General features: G+C 42.3%; 1 protein-coding gene across 12 annotated transcripts in view; it reads right to left on the reverse strand.

Annotated features, from left to right (window-relative positions):
- The window catches only part of LOC143364149 (echinoderm microtubule-associated protein-like 2), a 497449-nt gene that overhangs the window by 140940 nt on the left and 330171 nt on the right, over nt 1–26338 (reverse strand). For all 12 annotated transcript variants that reach the window (XM_076804737.1, XM_076804768.1, XM_076804680.1 and 9 more), the window contains 3 exons: nt 17775–18032; nt 13748–13885; nt 11186–11302 (listed from right to left, as the gene is read on the reverse strand). In XM_076804737.1, coding sequence (XP_076660852.1) covers nt 11186–11302; nt 13748–13885; nt 17775–18032 — 513 coding nt within the window. The remainder of the gene's footprint in view (nt 1–11185; nt 11303–13747; nt 13886–17774; nt 18033–26338) is intronic.

Raw genomic sequence — 26338 nt, forward strand, 5'->3', positions numbered from 1 at the left:
GTCCTGATCCCACACTATGGAGATTTTTGAAGACAAAGGGATTTGAAAATTTCAAAACAAGATTAATTAATCAAGATCTCTTAGAAAATTTTTTTGGATACATACGATCTGTTGGGCATCAGAACATACGTCCCACTCCATACGGCTTCCAGATAGCATACAAAATTATGCTGATCAATAATATTGCCTCCATCCAAAGTGTTGGCTTCAATTGTGAAGACGTCTGCAGGGGACACTATCTGTTTACGTTGAAGAAGCTTCTAAGAGAAAAAGAACAACAAGAAGAGAACATCCAACCTGCAGTGTCTGAGGTGATAATAGAAGAAAGGAGTGCTGCGGCTCAAAATACCGAAGACATAACACAAGAAGAATCTGTGGAAATTGATAATTGTGCAATTATGAAGAAGATAATTACTGTTAGCCCCCATAAAGAATGCCAGTTGTGCAAAGCATCTTTTTGCAGACTTAATGAAGATGCATCAATACACAATGTATTGAAAAAAATTGATATATTGCTGCACAAAACCATGCCCCATGTTTACTTTAAAAGTAAACTCCAAGAATACATGGAGAACATGTTGCATGAGCAAATGAGCTTTTCATTTATCATATGTGAGCAGCATGCACAACAATTACGAAACAGAATACTGAGTGTGAAAATTTCAAATTTTATTGGCAATTGGTGCACTAAAGTTAATAACATCCTATGTGGGAAGGACGTCAGAATACAATGAGACGCAGTATTCCAGTAAGCACTGTTAAAACACATGAAGCTTGGAAGATCCGCACGAAAAAAGAAAAATTAAGATATAATAAGACCAAGAATCGACGTGATATTATATTATTATTATTATTATATATCTTATATATCAGATATTGTCACTATGTATTGCTTTTGTACTATCATTACGTATTGCTTTTATATTATAATTATGTGTTACATGTATAATTATATATTATTATGTTTTGAAATAAAATATTGTTAAAATAAAGTATTGTTGCAAAAAATTTCATATCCTTTAAATATAAGTTGAACTTGTAAGTTTGAAGAAGTTTAAAGTAATCGTACAGTCACGTACAGTACAGTAGGTGTATGTGTATGTGTATATGCGTATATGTATGTGTGTAGAATCGTATAGCTATATATATATATATAGGTTTTAGTTGAGGGAACGAGGGAACTAATCTAGATGGCACTGCTAAGGTCCACATGTAGGGGCTGCGTGTGTTTCCGAACCTTGCCGCAGCGCTAGCATCGCCGGCACTAGCCGCGTGCGAGCGGCAAGAGCGAGTCGCCGCTCTCGACTCTGCGTGCCCGACGACCCAAGGCGGATTTGCCGCCGCCGAGAATACATAATCTCTCTCTTCTGTATCAGCCTTCGTCGAGTTAAGTCGCAATAAAGTATTCGGTACTGCAGCACGCAACAGTGTCTTCCACCCAGTTTCCTGTTTCCCGGCGGTAGTAGGCCGCAGCCTGGAAACCCACTAGACCGTAAACCTACATCTGGTGACCCCGACGTGATCGTCGCTGACGTGATAGTCGTGTTTTCGGAAAATCTTCGAAACTGTGACGAGGCATTGGACGCCTCGTGGAACGGACATCGCCTGTTGCTGCCGTTGTACAGCCGCCGACGTGCTTTTCGCACCGAAAAAGCTGGCTGCACGTGCTCGGAACCCGTGCACGTTGTTCGGAGATCCGACAGAGAAGAGGTTTCCTGGCGGCGAGCAATCCGCTCGCTGCAATCCGCCGTTCCTGTTTCCAGGCGGCGAGCAGGCCGCTCGCTGCACGTTGTAGCCGCCGAGCGTGAAGCCATCGACGCCACGAAGGTACCACCGTCGCCGCCATTGCTGCCGCCACGAGGGTACCATTATCGCCGCCATTGCTGCCGCCACGTGGGTACCGTTGCTGACGCTGCTGCCGAAGCCGTGGAAAGCTGCCGTCGTGGTGAAGTGAGCGTATTTTTTAAGTCGTTTTGTCGTATTTAGTTCCGTTTTAGTTCTAGTCTCGCGTGTGAAAAATGTCGCAACCCACGCCCGAAGATAGAATCGCACGGTTAGAGGCGGAGCTCGAGGCCGCGCGCGAACTTTTAAACGCCCGTTCTGCATCGGATGCCGACGCGTTCGCGAACCGCGTAGATAGTTATCGTGCGCCGAAACTCCCCGTATTTTTCAAGAACGATCCTGCGCTATGGTTCGGACAGGTCGAGGCGTCGTTTCGAAACGCACGAATTACGAGCCAGACCACAATGGCCGACACCGTAATTGCCGGCCTGGATACGGATACCGCGTCGGTTATATCCGATCTCATATTGTCACCGGATCCCGTCGCGCCGTACAATCGAATCAAAGAGCGCATTATTTCCACTCTCTCCACTTCGGCCGAAACGAAACTCCGGCAGCTCCTCAAGGGGCAGGTAGCGTCGCATGGCAAACCTTCGCATATCTTGTCACTTATGCGTAATTTAAACAATGGTGCTTGCGCGGATAATGTGCTAAAATCGATTTTTTTCGACCTACTGCCCGAGCAGTGTACCGCGATCCTAGTCGCGTCCAAGCATGACGACCTGCAGGAGATGGCCCTTCTGGCCGATAAGATCGTCGAGACGATACAGCCAGCGAGCGCTTCTGTCCTCGCAGCAGCTGCCGACGTATCACGGCCGGGCTCCGTGCAGGAGTAGTTGGATAAACTCTTCCGTGAGGTAGCTAGATTGAATACCGCGATCGAGCGTGTCTCGCGGACACGCCAGCGCAGCCCCGGGAGAAATGTCGCTTCGAGAACGCGGAATAGGTCCCAGAGTCGCGACCCTTCCGGTCTCTGCCGTCTGCATGCGAAATTTGGCGAACGCGCCTTCCGTTGCATTAAGCCGTGCGCGTGGCCCAATCCTCCTAGAGCGTCGGAAAACTGAGGCCACCCTCCTCCTCGGAGACTGTTGGAGAGTGTTATGCGTCCTCGAAACGTCTCCACATACGCGACCGTAAGTCAGGCCGTGCCTTTCTCGTAGACACAGGTTCGGACCTGTCTTTGCTGCCGGTTTCAGCTGCGTGGCGTGCGCGTCCCAGCGCGTTTAAATTGTTTGCCGCGAACGACACCCGTATCGATACGTATGGCGATATTCGCGTTGCCCTCGATTTCGGATTGCGTCGCCCGATCGAGTGGAATTTTTGCGTAGTATCAGTCCCGTATCCCATCATAGGAGCCGACCTGCTGACGCATCATGGTCTCACGGTAGATTTGAAGAGGCGTCGCCTGATAGATTCTGCTACTGGTTTGTTTGTTTTGGCCGGTATCGCGAGCTCTCCCTCTTCATGCGTGAACGTCCTTGGACCGTCGTTCAAGTACTCTGGTATATTAGCTCGTTTTCCGCAAGTCATCGGACTGGAGCAACCGACCCCGCTCGAGTCGCGCGGTGTGTATCATCACATTTCCACCACCGGTCCCCCCGTCGCGGAGCGCGCTCGGCGTCTATCGTCTGAAAAACTCAAGGCCGCGAAAGCCGAGTTTAAACACCTGATCGAGGCAGGAATTTGCAGGCCTTCTAGCAGCCCTTGGGCTAGTCCCATCCATTTAGTCAAAAAGAAGTCCGGTGAATGGCGGGTATGCGGAGATTACCGCCGTTTGAATAGCGTGACGATACCCGATCGTTACTCCGTGCCTCACCTGCACGACTTCCCGGCTAACCTTCACGGCAAGACCATTTTCACGGCGCTAGACCTGTACAAAGCGTATCATCAGATACCCGTAGCTGCCGAAGATATTCAAAAAACTGCCGTCATCACTCCTTTCGGCCTTTTTGAATACTGTGCGATGACTTTTGGCCTCCGCAACGCCGGGCAAACTTTTCAACGATATATCAACCGTGCTCTTGGCGATCTCGATTTCGTTTTCACGTTTCTCGATGACATCCTCATCGCCTCTTCCTCTCCGGAAGAACATGAGACTCATCTGGCGATCGTCCTGGAGCGTTTACGTGACTTTCATCTGCGCGTGAACCTCGATAAATGCCGTTTCGGCGTATCTGAGTTAGTTTTTCTGGGACACCTAGTTAACTCTGAGGGGTTTAAACCCACTCCAGAGAAGGTCGAGGCTATTAGTCGTTTCCCCAAACCGCGCACGATCGACGACCTGCGTCGTTTTCTAGGAATGGTAAATTTTTATCGGCGCTGTATCCCTCACGCTGCCGCCACTCAGGCTCCGTTGAACGCGTACATGCAGGACGCGCGTAAGCGTGATAAGCGACCCATTGAATGGACGCCCGAAGCCGAAGCGGCTTTCGCGAAATGCAAGGAAGACCTTGCGAACGCTGCCCTTATAACGCACCCCTGCGAATCGGCCACCGTGCGCCTTGTCTCAGACGCCTCCGATGTGGCCATGGGTGCAGTTTTCGAGCAGCAGTGTGGCGATAGTTGGAGACCGCTCGCCTTTTTCTCGCGTAAGTTTTCCCCGGCTCAGTGCAAATACAGCACGTACGACCGTGAGCTTACCGCAGCATACGAAGCTGTGCGCCACTTTCGCCACTTCCTAGAAGGTCGCGAATTCAACATGTACACTGACCACAAACCGCTCATCTACGCCTTCGCGCAGAACTCTGAGCGTGCGTCTCCTCGGCAGACCCGGCAGTTGTGCTATATAGCGCAATTTACGTCGAAAATTCTCTTCTTGCCCGGCAATGAAAACGTCGTTGCCGATTCGCTCTCGCGTGCCGAGGCAATTCGTCTGCCGACGCAATTCGATTTGAATGAGCTCTCCCGCGAGCAGGAAAACGACCCCGAGCTTAGGGAAATTCTTGCATTGCCAGACCACTTTCTCGCCCTTAAGAGGCTCATGTGGGGCACAGATCACTCTCCTGTGTATTGCAGCGTATCTGAGGAGTGCATCCGTCCGTATATCCCCGCCTCCTTGCGCGAGCGGTTGTTCAAGCTCTTTCATTCTCCCGCACATTCGAGCGCGAAAGTCACTGACCAACTCATACGACAGCGATATGTCTGGCCCGACATGCACCGCGACATAGCTCGCCAGTGTAAGTCGTGTGTTGATTGCCAGCAATCCAAAATTTCTCGACACGTCAAGCTGACTCCGTCCCAGTTCGTCGCGCCCGACGGACGTTTTACTCACGTACACATCGACCTTGTCGGTCCGCTGCCGGTCAGCGAAGGTTTCCAATATTGCCTTACCATGATCGACAGATTCTCTCGCTGGGCTGAGGCCGTTCCCCTGAAGGAGACGTCCGCTCAGACGGTCGGCCGCGCCTTTTTCGAGCATTGGGTGTCACGTTTCGGCGCTTCTGCATTTTTGACGAGTGATCAAGGTCCGCAATTCGAGTCACAGCTCTTTTCAGCCCTTCTGGCGCTCGTTGGCTGCCGGAGAAAAAGAACCACCGCGTATCACCCCGCGTCTAACGGCATGGTTGAGCGCTGGCACCGCGTCTTGAAGGCAGCAATCATGTGTCACGCCAATCAGCAATGGTCGCGCGTCTTACCTATTGTACTGTTAGGGTTGCGTACCCATATCCGTCTCGATACCAACGCTTCTCCTGCCGATTACGTTTACGGAACCTCGTTGCGTCTGCCGGGCGAATTTTTCCTGTTAGATAATTTTAGCCCTGATCCGCAGCCATTCCTCGAGGAATTCCGACAGTATATGCGTGCCGTCAAGCCTGTGCCCGTAGCGCACAAGCGTAGCGTTAAAGCCTTTGTATACAAAGATCTCGGATCCTGTTCGCATGTATTTATGCTCGTTAAATCCGTGCGTATACCGTTGGAACGGCCTTACACGGGACCCCATCGGGTGCTCCAGCGTATTTCCGAACAAGTGTATTCAATCGAGGTCAACAGTTTACCGCGCAGCGTCTCCGTAGAGCTGTTGAGACCCGCGCATAGCGTTTGTGAGGGACTTGCAGTCCCAGCATCGAGCGGTGCCCCGTCGTTGCCGAGCGTGCCCGTGCATACCTACTCGCGAAAAAGAGTCACTTTTGCGGACTCCGTACGTTAGGTTAAGGTTTTGTAAATATACGCGTAGCATGTAAGTCGTAATTTATAAGAGTCGTTTGTAATTTTATGTAGCCTTAGAGCGAAATATCTTGTTTGTTTGTTCGCTGCCGCTCTTCCTTGGGGGGGAGTGTGTAGGGGCTGCATGTGTTTCCGAACCTTGCCGCAGCGCTAGCATCGCCGGCACTAGCTGCGTGCGAGCGGCAAGAGCGAGTCGCCGGTCTCGACTCTGCGTGCCCGACGACCCAAGGCGGATGTGCCGCCGCCGAGATTACACTATCTCTCTCTTCTGTATCAGCATTCGTCGAGTTAAGTCGCAATAAAGTATTCGGTACTGTAGCACGCAACAGTGTCTTCCACCCAGTTTCCTGCTTCCCGGCGGTAGTAGGCCGCAGTCTGGAAACCCACTAGACCGTAAACCTACACACATGTGGGGTTTTCCCTCACACCAATGTGGGGACTACGACCACCAACACACCGATGTGATGAATTGGTATGTGTTCCGACGGTCCTCCACGGAAGTGGCGGACTGAGAACGGTAATCTCGCACCAAGCGAGAGATCGGGGTCAACAGTGGCCAGAAGCCACACGTTCTCTGCTGAGAACGCACGAAATAACCTCGTCCAAGATGGACGCGCCACGAGGCCGCGGCGAATAGGAATTTGGTTAGGAACACGGGGCCCACTCCTCGTGAATAACGTATACGTCGGGTAACGACCGAAGTAACGAGATTTATGTAACTTAGCTCGTCAGGAGAACGCGATACTCGGTAACGAGTCGCAGCAGTTACAAAATGAGAACCCGGCACGGTTCAGCGGCACTACGCCGCACAGTGGTGCCAAGGCGGCAAAAAATCCATTTTATAAATTTTCGATTTTTATAAAAAAAAAAATTATTTTTGTATAGCCTAATAGTGCGTGCATGATGCGCCAAAGTCAGATTTTTAAAAAAAAATTTTACGGAGATAAACGCATGGTAAATAACCATTTCTTCGCTCCTGGTAATTCATCAGTTTTCAGTGCGGTAGTTATGTAATAACTCCGCCTATAATTGAATACTTAGGGGTCTACAAATCATATGGATTAATGCAAATGGCTTCAACTATTAACTGGCAAAAAAATTTTGCAAAAAAGTTGTTTAACATTATGTAATATGGACTAACCTGAAGCCTCTTTGCGTTACGCTCATTTTTTATTTATGGAGGAATACAAAAAATCCTTTGAATAGCTTCAATCTGGAACTAATCGTTTTGGCTAGTTATAATATTGCAGTTATAATATGCAAAATTTCATGAGATACTTCGAGATGCTTTCGCTGCAATTTAAGTTTAAATATCAACTTTCAGAATTTCCAAGAATGAATCGCGCGGATAGCACGATTATTTGATGTTTCAGGTGAAATTTTTTTGGGATATATCATTTATAATGAAGGAAAGTCGGGCTCATCATTGACGTCGAAATTTCCAGAACGGAATTTGGCATACCACTTTTGGCATACGCGTTCTGTTAAGGCATCATCTCCATACACACGGCATATCTTTTTATGAGCATCCGCAGTCCGTTTGCCTTTTTAAAAATAATACAGCAAAATGTGACGATAATGCACGATATTTATTTCCATGTTCACAGCTAGGCAGCACACACAATATTGAGGTTAACCTAACCAAACACAGCACAACATAAACAGTGAAATATAATCTTTCAAATGTGTATTCGATTTGCACAATAGCGCTGACAAAAGAAAAGCAAATCCGAATGAAACTTAGACTGGAACAAAAACCGAACGAACTTATTTGCCAATCCAATATATCTCACATAAGTTTCATAAAAATCGGCTTATATCACCTGAACAGGTTCCCTTGTCAGCAAATAAGTAACCCGTTCTATATTATATTACTCAACCTGGAAAGTTAAGCACTACTAATTGTAACATTTGTCATAACCTTGTACTTATACATATGTAAGACAATGTAACGTATTAGTGGTCGCTAATAGCACAAACTCTAATGCAACAATAAATAAATGAATAAAAAAATTTCATTAACTTAGTCATTTATTCATAAATCATTAAAATTCATTAACTAGTAGTCTTTGCGAACAAATTATTTTCATACAAACTTATACACATTCTGGATTAAAAATACCCAATATTGGCATTTAATTCATCCCAATAGCTCTTATAGTTTCAGAGATATTCGAAATATGGTTTTTAACCCAAACTTTGAGAGCTATTTCCATCCGACAAAATGAAGAATATTAACTAAAACAAATACATGTGTATTATTTTTTCATAAACTATGTCCTCCCAAAGTTTCATTAAGAGCCACAGACATAAGTTTTATACGTTAGTATTTGGAAAATATTGATTGTAACAACCCCGAATGGTTCTAATAATAAATATTTCAATGAAATACAACAATAAATGTTGCGAAAAATATGAAACTCGGGAGATGAGTTTCTGACTATATCTTGTTTCTTGCTAGAATGTTTAATCATGTTAAGAAAAAACTAGTTTAAAGTCAATGCATATCTCACAGGCCAGTCCGGCCGGCTCAACATTACACCTCTTTTTTTTCCCCGAAGAGGTAATCCCTAGGCTCCTGGCGGCACCCGTGTTCCGCGCGCGCATTTCAATCCGGTGTGCCCCCGCCAACATTACAACCCCTGTTTTGATCCTACCGTTTAGGAACCGACAAGCCTGCCAGGATTTGAAACCGAATTTCTTCTCTGGCCTGTCTGGCCTTTAAAGAGCGCGTTGCAGTTAACTGCTGTGCATGGCACAAAAAAATGTTTTTAGGGGCTCCACAGCTCCTTAGTTAAACTATCCGTATCTCTCCTTTACAACACCATGGAAATAGGAAACATTCCTGGTACTTGGTGAAACAGCATCACACATCCTTATATACCTTGTATACCTTATTCCTTGTATTTTATCATACGTAAATTATACATATCAAATCTTCTTAAATAATTTATCATATTATACGCAAATGTAATTTCTTAATGAAAATATATTAGAAATATCTTTGTTCTGCAAATTGTACCACCGGTTCAAGTGTAAAAAATTTTTTAAAAATATGGTCGTATTCTACGATTCTTCCTCTTTGAAATTCCGTTTTTTAATTCGCGGAGCATCAAAAATTGCAAATATTGGATTCTTAGAACTGTTATAAAAATATATTAGGTTGGAGGAAAAGTTCTGTCGTATTTTAAAGAAAACATTTGAATCAATTTATAAAAATGTATGTTTAATATTATTCAATGATATAATTTCCATTATTTGTAAGAAGTTGTTGCCATCTTCCAGGTAACCTGTCCATTCTTGTTTCCCAATGACTCAACAGCAACATGCGTTTTTGATTTACAAGCAAAATTACCTGCTTAAATATTGGCTACAGCGGTCGCACATACTATGTAGCGTGTGACGTTCGACGTCAAAACATTGGGCCTACAGGCGCGGCTGAGGTGGGGATAGGTTCGTTAACATAGCAATAAATTGTTATTTTGTTTGTTATAACGTTTAAATTCCTTAACAACGTATTCCCCATCTTTTACCACGACGAGCTCTGAAAAGTTCTGGTTCTTAGCTTTTTAAATAAATACAGCATGTTCATTCTGCCTTCGTGCCGCCACGCCAGGAGCCTGTCAGGCCCTAGCATTGGCCTGGGAACCCCTGGGGTTCTGGTAGCAGACGACACGCTGTGCCTTTGTTCGGAGCCTCTCGAACCCTCTCAAGTGGCTGTCCCCGGATCCCAAAATTCGTATAAACTGGGAAAAACCGCCTGGCTTGCCGGCCTGTGGGGTATACATTGACCCTTATTCATCAGGCGCACTAAGCGGATCTGATCTTGCTTTAAGAGTAAATATCGGACAAAATCGTTATTGTCATTATTTAAAGATTTGTGAATATTTAAATTATTGAATATACATTAATCTTAAAATTATATAATCCAGAAATTTAAATAAAATTCCGTTTTCCCTCCTACAACAAGGTTTACACCGAGTATGCTCGATATTTACTCTTAGAGCAAGAATAGGTCCCTTCTTAGTGTGACCGAACTGTCCTTTTCACGAGGGCAATTTTTATATAGGCTCAGTTTTATAGGCTGACGAAGCCACATTCACAAATTGTGGAGATGTTAATACAAGAAATATGCATTATTGAGCAACAGAGAATCCATTTTTTATTCGTTGGATCTGACGTGACAGTAACATTGGTTGGCCACCTTGATCACCAGACTTAACGTCGCTCGATTATTTCCTTTGGAGAACATTAAAAAATGAAGTTTATCGAGAGCCACTAACGACGGCCGAAGATATGCGAGGACGCACCAATAAGTGCACTAATAAGTGCATGTGCTGAAATAACTACAGAAACACTGGAAGAAGTTCTTCGCTTACTGATAAATCGATTACGCAAGTGCATTGGCCCACTTGGTATTGTAGGGATACGCACGTGTGCGATCGGCAAAGCGTGGCGGCAACGTGCGATATTGTAGTTGCCGGCCAAAAGAACCGCCGATCTCGGCGGAACGCGGCGGCCGCCAAAGACGCCCTTTGGTGATCTGCCGACTCCGCCATAAAATGTATGAACGAATGAGTATAAGAGGACTGGACCGACAGAGAGAGCCTAGTCTAAATCTCGCCGTCGAACACGCGCCGTCAAAATAAATAAAACATATTGAACCCGATACGTCTAAGAGTTTCTTGCCCCTACAGTATAATACTTTTTTACGCAGAATTTCATAATTTATCCGAATTTGAATAAAAATATTTGACATTCCATTTTAAAAAACTGAAGGTGATCCTCATATCTTGATTAAAAAATAAAGTAATAAAAAACAGATTAGAGAAGTGTATCCCCCAGAAAACCATGCAACTTTTTTTTGAAACATTTTTTCGCACAACAAACAACTTACGAGTTATTTAAGATCGTCACGTTACGAGACTCACCCTGTATACATATATCAACTTTTTTTTATAAAAGTTGTTAGTATATCGAAACTTTAAGGCAGTATTAACACAAATTATATTGTATTGTATATTTGTGTACATGGTCATTACAATGACAATTTTCCCTTTCTTTCTAAAGGAGGAAAAGTTTCACTTTTCTCAACTGTCTTCGGTTGCATAATGAACAAATTAAAATTTTTCTCGAAAATATTTGAGTTAAATATTGATATTATAGTAGACATTCTTACCATACATCGCCCAACACGACTGTATTTAGTTGCATCACCATTTACTTGATAAATATAAACATAGTTATCCCTAGAACCAAGTGCCAGAAGCGTGCCGTCTGGTGAAAATCGTGCAACCTGAAAATATATAACATTAAAATAAATAAACATTATTAAATACAAAAACATATTGAGTTATCGAATTTCATAAATTTCTTGTTGAAATTAACTCAGCGTGTAATTTCAAGTATTCAAATCGAAATAGGATATTCGAGATAATTCAATTTGATCTACGTGTTTCAATATGCTGAAAGTCAGTTACTTTTTATCCTTACAGTTTATAAAAAAATATATGCAAACTAAATGATTACACTGTTTTCTCGATAAATGTGCAAAAGATATTTCTTTTAATAATATGCGATCAGATTTAATAAATCTGTAGTAGATTTAATAAATCTGTATTACATTTAATAAATCTGTAATGTCAGATTTTGGCCAATGTCAGCTGCAGGTTGCAAGCTTTTGTAACCAAAATGTCAATAGCCGTGTAAACAATCTGTCGGCAGATTGGCGGCACAGTCTGCTAATAGACACGGTCGGCAGAATGGCAGCAGACTATGATGGTTTTCTGCGATGTAAGATTTGATATCTGTCAATTTGAAACAGGATTTGTGTTGGATGAATAATCGATTCCCGTTATATTGACCGTGAGAGGATGGACAAGGTTCTAGAAAACGATCGAAAAACGCGCACAGAGTGAACATGTGAGTCATAGAGATCGGAAGTATACGAGTATGTGTAACACGCGAGTATAGTGTAAAGTTCAAGAGTGTAATGATATGTTAAATAGTGATAATATTGAATCGAAGATTTTGTGTGTGTGTGTGCGTGTGTGTGTGATCCTTCCTTGCAATCCGCCTCCTCGCTTTAATCACACGCGACAGAATCAGTGTCACACTCAAGCTACAGAATCAATGCGCATACGTGTGCAGAGGTAGTAACACGTATTTCGAAACACTACCACCTCGTCGTAAGACGTCCGCTCTTAGTGCGACGGACCTGCCCTCTATAACGAAGGCTGATCGAAGCCAAGGTTTAGCACCATTTTGTCATGGAATTTTGGCTGCAAACTTTGCATTCAATTTGCAATGCATCTATCTTCGAATTTGACTAGGAATTTGTCGACAAATTTTGGTGACCAAGTCATACCAAATGGGGACACCAAATTCTGCTCCAAGCAGGGTTTGGTACAAAATGGATGTCTTTTGCTCGCAAAGTGTGGTGCAAGTATTGCGCTTTTGCTTGAAACAGCATTTGGCTAACTGGGTAATTCTACTTAAAAAAACGAAGTTGACCTTCATATGACCTTAACACGTTCACCCACGAGTAAACTAATAACACCAAATTATGTCCCACTCAGCACCATTTAATTCCTATCTGACACATTTTTTGGTATAACTAACAATAGCGAAGAAATCAAGATGTCAAAATCGGGTGAGACATCTTGTATAATTAAAAGGTAAACTTCAATTAAAGATATATTGAGTTAGCCATAAGTCTTCCTACTTTTGTAAGAGAATTTTAGTGTAAACGTTTAAATATATTTTTAAAGTGGTATAAAAAAATCATATCGTTAGGAAGTGAAATGAAGTGATGTAAAGTGTATGTTCCGTATGGAGACGTTTCTCCACGTTCATTTCGATTAGAAGTTCTAATCTCTTTTCTGAGAACGAAAAGCGTCCCAACAGGCCCCTTTGTTTAATGATTGTACTCCGGCTGGACGCATCTGGCACGAAGCATGATTCAGTAACAGCAGCGTACGATTTCTTAATATGGAAATCTTCAAAACATCCCCTTCTGGAATGTTTTGTCAAGATAGTCTTTGATAGAAACATCCTGCCTAACCCTTCGTTTTACCCCTATAAACAAAAGATCCAGCTGCAAACCTTAAACTCACTAGAAACGACAAAGACGAGTATGCGACTCTCCGAAACCTACAAGAGGAACCAGGCGTCCCCTACTCTCAGGCGGCCAGGAAGCTACCCTGTTCTTTCCTCTCGGCGGGCGGCCGGCCTTCATGGCCGTCCTCTACCATGTATCCAGAGAGGCGTCCAGGTGCAACCCCTGTCCTCTCCTGGGCTGCTGGGCGTCCGATAGCATTGTTCGTACTCTCCAATCCTGTGGGCGGCCGTGGTCTTACCTCGTCCTCTCCCACAGGTGCAGCAAGAATGCTCGCTCCGCGGTAATCTACCGGTATTTATACGGACTCGTTGCTATCTTTATCAATAACGCGTTACTAGGGGTCTAGAAGGTTCCAGACCCCGCGGTTCCCCCTGAACCGCCGGCCACGCTGCCTCGGCGCAATTCTTCTGTTACATCGGGGGGGGGGGAGTGACGAGGGGTCTTGACGCTTTATTGTTCCTCGTCGCGTTACAATATGAATTTTTTAAATACTCATTACCTAAAAACTGATTTTTACTATAATTTACAAAGAAAATAAGACACTTAAAAGATTTGCCATTTATTTATAATACTTGTATCTCCTGATAATTATAATTATGTAATTCTGAATGAATGTTTTACCTGAATAGGCTCTGTTCCATCATTATGATGCGTATACAATTCTCGGGTCTCACTGTCAATCGCTAACCACTTTCCAGATGTGCATCCAACTACAATTACATTACCATCTGGTGAGAAGCCAAGACTTTGGGCTTGCTCCTAAAAAAAAACCAGATTGCATTTAATTATATGAATTCTTTATGTTGTATATTCAAACTTCTTTATGTTTTCGTAAAATAACAACTATAATTTTTATTTTGATATATTTTTGGAGATAGCAATTTGTATAGTTACTATTGAACAATTCAAATATATATAGTTGAGAGTACACATTTGTCATTATAATTATAAAAGATTATTGTTGTACTAAATAGTTTATACAATACTAAAAAGGTGATTAATATATGTATAAAGGTGAATCACGAATCGTGATCAGTAGAGATTACTGTCTTATTAGCAGTCCGATCGAAAATGTTTTTATCAGCTTTTGCATGGTTTCAAGAGAGCTTTAATGTGATTGTAAAAAATTATTTGTCAACTCTGTAACGATCCTACCCCTCGACGCGAGTCTTCCTCCTGCCCGCGGACCGGCGAAGGCCGCCGTAGCCGATCACACCGTAGTCGCACCGCGCTAGTACGGACCGCTACCGCGAAGGCGCGTTCCCGCAAGTGAACAGTGGAATACATGAAAGGCTACCGTGCTCCAACCTCGAGGCTGTTCTTCACCTACCCCTCTTCCTCCAACGGGTCCGTCGGTGATCGAGGCGAGTGCCGCTCCCGAGCGAACATGGCCCGCTCCCCGCCAACCCTCCGTTTACGGAGTGCGCAAACGGCGACCTTCCCGCTCTGTCCGGTGCGCGGAGTATTAACAGGAGCATCAGACACTAGAGAGCACTCCAGGTACGAACCCTAGTGCAAGCCGATGGGGCCCCCGGGGTGTCGAGACGCCGCTTCCCTCTCTTCCATCCTCGGGCAAGTGCCCTCCTGCGACCGCGCTGCACCGTAGCCGTTAAGACGCGTCCCCGCCGCGCCGTAGCCTGTAAGCCGACCGCATACCGCCGTAGCCGTTGAGAAGCGTCAGCGCCGCGCCGTTAGCCATAAGTCGACATCGTACCGGAATCGCGATCCGGGTTTGTACATACTACATACTTAGATATAAGGAATAAACCACGTAACCAGCCGAAACGCGTCTCTCTCATTCGCGGCTTAAGAACCGGACGTCCGACTGAGCCGGCACGCTCTCCCACACCGCCGATCGTTACAACTCTTTTTTTATGTTTTTTCAAGGTTACCTTGAATTTTTTGCAAATAAACATATAATTTATTTACGCCTATCTGTTAGAGGATTTCAAGACGAATTCGGTAAATATCGGAACATAACATTTTTTTCATCTGGATCAAGAAAAAAGTAAAAAACTTTATATTACAAGGAGTATCATATGCTCCGCCGTTGTACGGGTTCCAATATTGTTGACAAATCGAAATTTATTCTGACCTCTTGCCTACTGTGTAAAGCTTTTGTTCTGTACATTGGTACACATCTAAATGATATCTGAAGTTAGTAGTCTTTGCGGTATTCGTGAGCGTACAGGTTCTAATGATGAGTTACAGTATCGACGAAAAGTTGGAAATGATTTTGATCTACGAGGAGTGCGGACGTAATTCAGTGTTAGCGCAACAGTTATACGCTGAACGATGTCACGATATTTACCGAATCCGTCTTGAAATCCTCTAACAGATAAGCGTAAAAAAATTCAAAATGACCTTGAAAAAACATAAAAAAAAAGTTGACAAATCATTTTTTACAATCACGTTAAAGCTCTCCTGAAACTATACAAAAACATTTTCGATCGAATTGCTAATAACAGAGTAATCTCTACTGATGACGATTCGTGATTAACCCTGTATATTTTGTGGGATAAATGGTTCATTGTGCGTGCGTGCGGGCGACCGGATCATATTGCGACGTGCAGGCGCCGGTATGTTTGGGAAACTCGAGTGACTGAGAAGGCGTGAACGAAGAGTGTTTAGATAGGAAAGTATATGTTTTTTCGAATGTAAGTTATGGATGCGAGAGACAGAGTGCAAGCGAGACGAATGCAAGGGGGTGAAAGAATATAAAGCGTGGAAGTTCGGCGAGTGTGTCAGAGTGTTGCAGTGCGTTTTAGACAGGGAGTCAACAGCGAGCGTTTTAATCGTTAGTTCAAATATAGTTTTATAACCAGTAAACCGTTAATTAGAAATCAACTTCCGCATTCCTCAAGAATCCTACAATTTTAAGTGTAAAGGATTCAATAAGGTTAGAAGGAAATTGACTAAAATAATAACAATAACTTTTACCAAAGTTTGTAACATTGAAATATCAATTTAATGTTAATTTTCAAAATAATGAGCTGTTAAAATAACAATTATTGAACATTCTATCAATAATTAGTATGAACTTCCAAACTGTCCATTACTTAACACATTGATTGTGACACCTAACCCAGACCGTTTGTCACGTGGGGTGTGTTAGTGAGATGCTGATGTGACTGGATAAGGAATGAGATTAGCTCCATGTTCTTTTTCTATTTTTTGTTGTGATTATGATGATCTATCAATATTAATTTAGCAATGTAGTAGTTTGTGTTATGTACGGCGGCGATGGGCGGAGCTAGTCCCCTCCCCCCTAGCAGTGGTGGGTCAGCCGTGCGGGCGGGGGAGCGGCTTAATAGCTCCTTCCGTCAATTCGACCGGCTGGCCACCCGTTTCCAGTGCGTCCACGGGGGTGGGGGCGGAGAAGTGCCGGGGCGTGTCGGAACACGCTGCCGGCCACCTCTTACCCCAAGCGAGGAAGGGAGTTACCGGGGGCTGCTGGTGTCGCAAGCTGGCGCCCCCCAGAGTGGGCAAGGGATCCGTAATGAACGACTACCACCATGATAAAAAAGGTAGTTTGTGCTATGTATGCGTGGCGGCAGTGTGAGTAAAGAGGGCGCGCGAGTTAGTTCTAACAGTAAGAGTAGTTCAATGAGCGATGTCTATGCGAAAGATACAAATGTTCATATGTACCATACTTACGAATGTATGATATACAAGGTGTTCGGTAACTGGTGGTACTAGCGAAAAGGGGGTGATTCTATGTGAAAAAATAATTCGAAAATATAGAACAAAATTTTTTCATGTGAGGCTTTGTTTCCGAGAAAATCGAATTTGAATTTTCGGCGGGTACGCGTGAACTTGATCATGTCTCGTTATAACGGATCTGTAGATTATTATCTCGATGGATCGTTATCGCAGTTTAAGTTTGTTTTTATCGTACCGGAAAATTAGGAACACACAATGAAATACGATGTTGAAGTAATCATAAAGTTTATTATTACAGAAATTGCTGAAGCTTTCTAACGTATTCTGTTGCTTTAATGTATGAAAGGCAACAATAATCTTTTCTTTTAATTGCTCGCAACTTGTGATTTCTTCAGAAGATTCCTTCAGATGATAGGTACAATAAACATTTCCGTGACACTGGAAGTGTTTATCAACATAAACTTCAATCGAGACAATGATCTACAGTGAGATCCGTTATAACGAGACATGATTAAGTGCACGCGTATCCGGCAAAAATTCAAAGTCGATTTTCTTGAAAACAAAACCTCATATGAAAAAATTTTGTTGTATATTTTCGACTTATTTTTTCATGTAGAATCACCCCCTTTTCGCTTGTACCACCAGTTACCGAACACCCTGTATATTGATATAAAGGAAATATAAGAAAAAGTAGTTCCCTGTCTAATACATACTTGCATAAAGGAAGAATTACAACATTTTTACTATACAACACTCAAAATCTGAAATTAGTACCCTATTATTGAAATGCTGCCTCTTAAAAATTAGTATTGAACTGAAAAGGTTTCGACAACTAACAAATAATTTTTGTAATAATAATAATTCGTTGCTTAAGCTGCAACGAATGTGCTCAGAAATTGTTTTCAGAATAAATTAACTGAAATAAATATATTAAAAGCTAACAATTGAATTATTATTAATAGTCACAACACTTATTTATACTAACCCCAATATCTTTACTCCAAACAACGGTATGACTAAGGCTGTCCCACATTTGCAGTAACCTGTCGTGGCCAGCTGTTGCAAATTGTGGTAAAGTAGGGTGCGTTGCGAGGCCCCAAACTTCCTCAGCGTGCCCTAACATGGCTGGATTGAATCCCATTCCTACATCGCCAACTAAAATGCAATTTCTTGTTGTTCCAATTAATAGTTGTGAACCTTTGCCCTCTGCAAGTGTACGGATTCCTCCAAAGTGATCCTCAATCTACAGAGTAAAATGTAGTATTTACTTTAAAAAAATAAGTCACCAGTAAGCATTTTGCTTTAGAAATAAAACTTTTTGTTTGTTCGTATAATATACCAAAAGAATAGATTTGATTATTGCATATGCATTTGTAATTTAATATACGCTTAAGTCAATTTATAGTTGCACAAAGGTTGAACAATAATATTGAAGTTCTGGTGAACTTTGGACGATGTTAGTATATTGAGGTATACAAAAAAAAAAGAATGTATTGATACAGCAAAAAAAGTCTGTGTAAAGTACACCTTCAATATGTCAAACATGCAGTACATTTTTGTGATGCTATATTACAAGTGTAAAGAGACTACATAATTTATCCGATATTGCTGCCCAGTCAGCAACCTGCTCTTGATTTGCTATGAATTTTGCCACCAAAGCTTGTCCATTGTCACGTCGCTTAATTTTTGACGTCTGAAGGAAGGTCAGAGTCGCCTGCGACACTGGGTATTTACGGGCCAAGAGGTCGGGCCGGGACAAACGATTTTCGAAGAATTGCGGATTTTCTTACAGAATCGGGCGTCAGACACCCGGAGGTGTCACGTAAACAGTAATTCTCGAACTTTTAATATCTACCGGCAATTCTGAGCCTACGAGAACTGCGCGAGATTCTGGGTAGCTCGCGAACAGGCGCAGGATTCTACATGGGATAGAGCGGGGCGTTCCCCGCGGCAGGAAGAGTTCTCACAATAAATCTGAATGCACAATTACGGCTCTAAGTTGTTTAATTAGGAGTATAAAATGCGGGCTGCCGGTGGAAACCGGCAGCGGCCAATTTCAGCCGAACACGATTTACGGCGGCTCTCGCGGCAGCTTGTTGGCGCGCCCGTGCTATTTCCGTCTTATTGTTAGTCGAACTCGCCGGCGAACTTGTTGTCGTTCGCTCTTAATACGGCACGTTTCCACACGTTTTCTCCGTCGAGTTCCGCACTTATACGTGGTCTCTATTTTGATACGAAACGGCTAAGTAGTAGTTCTCTTCTAGTCCGAATTCCGAATTCATCGACGCCTCCGGGTTGAACAGCCCAGGCTCGGTCGCTTTTACGCTGTCTCGGTATGGGCGGTTTTCCTTTGACCGCCCGGTAGAGCGCCTCCAATAGAGGATTCATTCGGATTTCTTGGCGGAGGAAGAGGATCCGGGCCCCCTAGGCCCGGAGACGGTCCTTCAACTGACATCGCGGCTAAAAGTGGCGCGACGTTCAAAACGCTTAAAGGCCGATATATACAGGCTGGATCGGATAGTCCAATACGTTTTCTTAAGGGGGCCGGCAGGGTTTGAAATCCATATACTTATGCATGGGTCAAAACCTTTTCAAACTATCGCTTCAATATTGCAATGAGCAGTTTAGAAGTGGTCAATTGTGTTTCCTAAAAGTCCAATGTATGTCTGTATAGAGCCCAAATTGCGAATTTCTACCTCATCGTGGAGTAATTTGTAATATTCGGCAAGAAAATTCGAATTCTGAAGCAAGTATGACGTCACAAGATGGCTGCCGCTGAGAGACTCTCTTAATTTCGCGAGATTTAGTGTTCGTATCGAAAAAAGGGCTCTATACAGACATAGTAAAGACACGTACAAACACGGTGGTATGCATTTTTAATTGATTACTTACTTATTTAAGACGTAAAATGACTAGAAAAAAGGCACAATTTTGCGGTTCTGGTTACTAGCGCCACGGTCTCTCCGCGGCAAACGCTGTACACTGCGATAGAATACGGTCGATAACGCAGATCGATAGTACGGGTTTACGTATGTACGATATGTATGCTACCGAATATTGTGAATTACTCCACGATGAGTTAGAAATTCGAAATTTGGGCTCTGTACAGACATGGATTGAACCTTTGGGAAAGACAATTGACTATTTATAAACTGCTCGTTGCAATATTGAAGCGGCAATTTGAAAAGGTTTCTGACCCGTGCACTTGCCGCTACGCATCTCGTAACGTCAGGCTTGTTTCGAACGCCTCGCGACCGGCGGCATGCTGCCGAATATTGTGAATTACTCCACGATGAGTTAGAAATTCGAAATTTGGGCTCTGTACAGACATGGATTGAACCATTGGGAAAGACAATTGACCATTTGTAAACTGCTCGTTGCAACATTGAAGCGGCAATTTGGAAAGGTTTCTGACCCTTGCACGTGTCGCTACGCGTCTCGTAACACCAGGTTGCTTCGAAATATCCGTTATATTCCAGTAACTAACTAGAATGAAATATGTTGTTGTCCATGTGACAGTAGAAGAGGTTTAGCAATAATTTCTTTTTTGCAGCTTGAGAACTATTTTTAGAAATTACAGCCGAAGTTTGCAATTTCTGCCTACATTGTCGATGAACGGGCTTCGCTTGCGAATTATTATCACCGGAACTATTTCTCCACTTCAGCTACACTTCTTTTTGTTTAATTTAGAAAGGATACGGCTGTTGTAAAATAATTTTTTCGACCATGACAAGTAACTTTATAATGTAGGAAAGTGTAAACAAATTCTTTTTTTGTGTTTTTTTTCGATGATGAGCCAGTGATTCACATGTTGGAAAAAATGTGGTCACATTCCCTGAAATTTCCCCTTCAAAATGAACCCTTCAGAAGAATGGAGAATTCTGATTGATTATGTATAGATCTTGGTATGTATGTGAATTGAATATGTTCTACAAGAAAGGTGTCATTGCTCAATGAAAACCACGAGAACGTGGTGATTATTTACTTGACAATTAGGGTTTCATAAAATATACTTCAAAACCAGAATTTCATGTTGTCGGCTTTGCAGTCTGCAAGGTACTGTCTGCAAAATATATGTTTAAATAAAAATTTCAAATAACGAATAAAAGATAAAAAAAATTTTATTCGTCATTCGAAGGTCATATCGTCGATTTGGGAGTTCTAGTCTTAGAATTTAATGGAAAAAGGGCGACACGTTTTTTGAAATGTCTGTAAAATCAAAAATTTATAAGAGATGGAAAAATCCTTTGAGATTGGGTCACTAAACACTACATATATTAAAATTTGAATAAAAGCCGAAACATTACTACAACAGGGATGACCCATAGTTCTCGAGGTAAAAAAAGGGTCATTTAGTCGTAAATAGGGATGTGCGGGTCGCCCGATTGTCGGGCGCCCAAATCGTCGGGTCGGGTCGCAGAAAGTCGGGCGCGCGATACTACATGACACATCGGGCGGCCCGAGCGTTTCGGTTTACCCGAGAGTTTCGGGCAGCCTGCTCGACTTCGTCGGGCGGGTTCGGAATGAATCGGACAAGTTCGGGTGAGCGAGTTATCGCGATACCTGAGATTCAACTCTGCGTTCTTATGAAATATATAATGGTAACAATGATATATGATTTCGAAATAATGCACGTTACACGTGAAAAATTTAAGAGAAAACAGCACAAAATGTTTTGTTGAAAACAACACAATTTTCATACGTTCTAGTTGTATGTAATTTCGTAAGGATATTTTAACGACATTATCGATACATATGCAAGTTCATTCGGAGGAACAAATTCGTCAGAATGCCAGAAATATTGTCTCTTAAATTTTTCACGTGTAACGTGCATTATTTCAAAATTTAATACAAATAAAGATTATGCATATGTTTGTCAATTATACCAACGGTAATTATAAAAAAACCAAGTATATTAAAAATTACGTTAATTAAGCTATGAAAGAAGTATCATTATTGCCATTGTGTATTTCATAAGAACGCAGAGTTGAATCTCAGGTATCGCGATAACTCGCTCGCTCGAACTTGTCCGATTCATTCCGAACCCGCCCGACGAAGTCGAGCAGGCAGCCCGAAACTCTCGGGTAGCCCGAATCGAGCCCGCCCAACTTTCTGCGACCCGACCCGAACCCGAATATCGGGCGGCCCGCACATGTCTAGTCGTAAACGAAGTCTGCAGGTATTGCGGAGCGCACCACTCACCTACCTGAAACGGGGACACTCCGCGTCCTTTTCCAGCTCATTGTGAAGCCAATGTTCAATTCTCCATCCTTCTAAAGGGGTCATTACGAAGGGGAAACATTTTTAGTAGATACTTTTGTGGTTTTACTTTTCTGCCTTTATAATGTAATGAAGAAAGGGTGATCCTTTTTTTAACACGTCTATTTAAAATCAACAATTTTTAAGATATCGAGAAATCCTTTGACATTCGTTCATAGGTCGCCAAAGACTACAACATATTCAAATTTGAACAAAATCCCACAGCAGTACTCGAAAATGTGCCCGATTTCGCGTGGAATGACCTCGGTACACAAATAACTGATGCATGTTGTTATGTTGTACTTTCAGACGTAATGAAATAGCGAGAAATAGGGTTGCCAAGCTTGAAGTCCATAATGAAGAAGCGCGGGATAAAATATAGTAGGCCGTCGAAAATTATCGGAAAGTAGTAAAAAATATCACCTCGCAATTCTAATTACGGATCAGACAGATGTCAGTATCAGTCAACGTTCGAAAGGATAATATCATATAAGGAAGAAAAGACCGCACTTGTTCAAGAAAAGATAGATGAACTTATGTCACATCACACAAACGTAATAGTAACTTGTTCGAAATCCGGAAAATCACAGGAAATTTATAAAATGTAATATATAATTATTATATAAATAATAATATATAATAATAGTAAATAATCCTGTTGTTAGTAAATAAATACATGTTATTTATAATTCAGAATGCAATTTTATGCGTGTTAATCGATTGAAAATATAAATACATAATGATAAAACACAATAAAATTTTAAAAAAATGCGTTAGTAGGCAGGATTTGAACCCTGGTCGTCGGGGTGAAAGCTTGGCACGCTACCGTCGCGCCACACTAATTTTTGTAGTCTAGAACAAATACGGTATGACATAGACGATAGATACATATATATATAGACAATTTATAATATCGTAATATGAGACATATATAAATATACATATATATAATATAAATATATTATTACATTTATGCGCTTCGTGGCATAAAAAGAGTTGCTTTAAATTTCATTTAAATGAGATTTGAATATAATTTTCTTTCTGACAGGAAATAAATTCCGGCTCATTTTCAAGAAGCCCTCGTAATATGTATAAAATTATTATAATGTTAAGAAAAAACTGATTCAATTTAATATAAATCAAATGATTTCCTTAGCTTTTGCATACACGTGACCGCCATTCGAGTTTCATTTCAGAGATATTAGCGAAAAACTGCAGAGGTAATGTGACAACAAGTCCTGCGTATATCTACGCGCCCGTGGCAATGTATGTGTTAGCATGTGTTGGTCGGCTGAATTGGGCTCATGAGGCAGGAATCAGTTTCACGAAACGCTTGTACATTTACGGGTTTGACGACATGGCAACAGTGAGGCGAACGATGATATGTGGCAACCATGTCTAGTCGCAAGCTTTCTCTCTCAATTTTCGTTTCTCTCTTCTGCTACTACTCAAGTCGGCATTGCATATATTCTTTTTTACCGATATGTCGTAGACGCGACGTAGTTCCACAAAAAAATTTTTAACCATCCCACAATGAGTTTTCCCTACTGACCGTTCGAGAATTGGCGTGACTGTCACGCTATGTTATCCTGTGCCTTTTTTCTAGACATTTTACGTCTTAAATAAGTAAGTAATCAATTAAAAATGCATACCACCGTGTTTGTACTTGTCTTTGCTACGTCTGTATAGAGCCTTTTTTCGATAAGAACACTAAATCTCTCGAAATTAAGAGAATCTTTCAGCGGCAGCCATCTTGTGACGTCATACTTGCTTCAGAATTCGAATTTTCTGCCGAATATTCCAAATTACTCCACGATGAGGTAGAAATTCGCCATTTGGGCTCTATACAGACGTAGATTGGACTTTTAGGAAACACAATTGACCACTTCTAAACTGCTCATTGCAATATTGAAGTGGCAGTTTGTCTAGATTTTTACCCTAGCAAGGCCACTTGAGAGATGCTCGAGATGCTCGCAACAAAGGCCAAGAGCCGCGCACCGCGGAGGTTTGCTACCTAACACCAGAACAATTTACTCCCCTCTACAAAGCGGGGATGCCAATGAACTCAGCATCCGGCGACATCCGGCGGCAGTTCCAGGATCGAAGGCAAAGCGATCTCTGTGGATGCTGTCCGGACACTGGATGCCACAACAGCTTGCAAGATCGCCGAAAAACTGTCCAAAGTACAATTTTTCGAAGTAAAGAATATTATTCACCCGAGTGTCAATGTTATTAAGTAACAGTTCAAACTGTAAGGAACTATAAAAATCAGCTGCATAAATTAATTTTAACACATCTTGCGCGGGAAGCGACTAAAGTCGTTTTGTGCGGATTTCACATCTTGAGCGGGAAGCGACTAAAGTCGTTTTTCACGGATTATTGATGGATTATTGTTATCGATGGGTTTTTGTGATGTTTTTACAATAAAATCGGATAGACATGCGTTGCAAAAATACAAAACGTGCATTGCAAGAATGAATGCAACACGGTAAGACTTTGGCGGCAAAGTTCCCGCGCAAGATGTGTTAACATTAAAATTTAATAACCATGTTTTTCAATTGACATCATTTTCATTAAATACTCTTATGTTTTCACTATTACCTCCCAAGAACTCACATTCATCGGTTCGTAAAAACAACAATTCTCAATTGGATTGAAACGATTCGACCTGGTGAAAAAGCGTATATAATAGTTTTTTTTTACAGAATCATTAGGAAATATTAAGTCGATGCTTCCACTTTGAAATTTCGTTTTTGCATTTGCAGGGCCTCAAATATTGCGGTCACGTAAAAGACCGGCAACGGATGCGGCGTCCGGCGATTCAGGTAATTGTAAGTGCACCGACTGATCTACCGCTATTCACCGGCAGGCTTGAAAAAACCAATATCCTTTCCACTATGAATGGTATTAAGCTTTACTGTACACTTGGAGTGCACGACACCCCAACAACAGTTTAGGTAAAATATATGACATCTCGCGTCCTCTTTCCCAGCGTTCTTTTTTTTTTCTAATACGTGAAAGTTGTAATTTTAGGACAAACACTGTGGACCCTTATTTCAGAATGTCTAAAAAATATCCAGCAATTCTATGGACCCAAAACAAAACATTTGTAATATTTTTGCGTTAAGACATGACACTGACGTATAGAATGGTAAATTATTTAAAAATAAGTCTTTTGCGATGATGATTAAAAAAAGAAAATGTTTCTATCTTTAGTAATAGCTGTGGTATAAATTATATTTTGAAGGTAGTTTTCGTAAAACTCGTCCAAAATGGCAAACTTTGTTGATCTCTATCTTTTAAACAATTTCGAAGATAAACCCGGCTCAACCCGCGACTCCCACTTTCACGTGGACTACAACATATTTCAATGTCATCAAAATTTGAGACATAGTTCCCCAAAAATGATCGAATTCATATGGAATGATCCTCTTCCTAATGTGGATATTTCTTTTTAAAAAAGTAACAACTATTCTCGTGTTTACAATACATGCAAAATCTGAAACGATTCCTATTTCCACGATGTTGTAGAGGAGAGATACCGATAGTTTACTTAAGGAACTGTGGAGCCCTTAAAAACCTTCTTTTTTTTGTGCCACGCACAGCAGGGAACTGTCAACGCACTCTCAAAAGGTCATCTGGTAATGATCAGCCGCTCGGTGGACTCAAGCTAAACAGCCGCCGGATTGAATTAGTCAAACCGCCGGAACGCCGGTCGACAGATTTTGGGTACCCCTGCATTTATTTCTAGAGTCCCAATGAAATCCAGTCTGGTCGGGCCTGTATACATCGATCTTTACTCGACGCTCACTGGTTTCCGAACGTCCAGGGAGAACGATCGCGCGACTACTTCTTCGCATCGGTGCTGTCAGAGGGTGGCCAGGCCTTCCGTTGTCAGTTCGGAGGGACGTAGGCAATTCTAACACGTCATACTATAAATTCCGACCTATCAGTTTCTGCATTAAGCTCGATATTTGAGTGCAAAGTTTGCAGGCGGATTCTATGCTAAATCGAAGGCAAATCGAAGATAAACCTTGCCCTCATGAAAAGCACAGGTCGGTCGCACTAAGAACGGACCTAACTTTGCTCTAAGAGTATGTATCGAGAAAAATCGGAGTAAACCTTATTGTCGAAGGGAAAACGGAATTATATTTAAATTTCTAAATTAATAATTTTAAGTTTCATGTATTCTTCTTCCCTACCTTTCCGACCTACCCTCTTTACGCGATCGATCGACTCTCTAAATGAGGGCAGGGTGTGCCGTTGTTTTGGCTTTGTTTTTCCCTCGAA

The sequence above is a fragment of the Halictus rubicundus genome, chromosome 1 (genome assembly GCF_050948215.1).
Source record: "Halictus rubicundus isolate RS-2024b chromosome 1, iyHalRubi1_principal, whole genome shotgun sequence".
Lineage (NCBI taxonomy): Eukaryota > Metazoa > Arthropoda > Insecta > Hymenoptera > Halictidae > Halictus > Halictus rubicundus.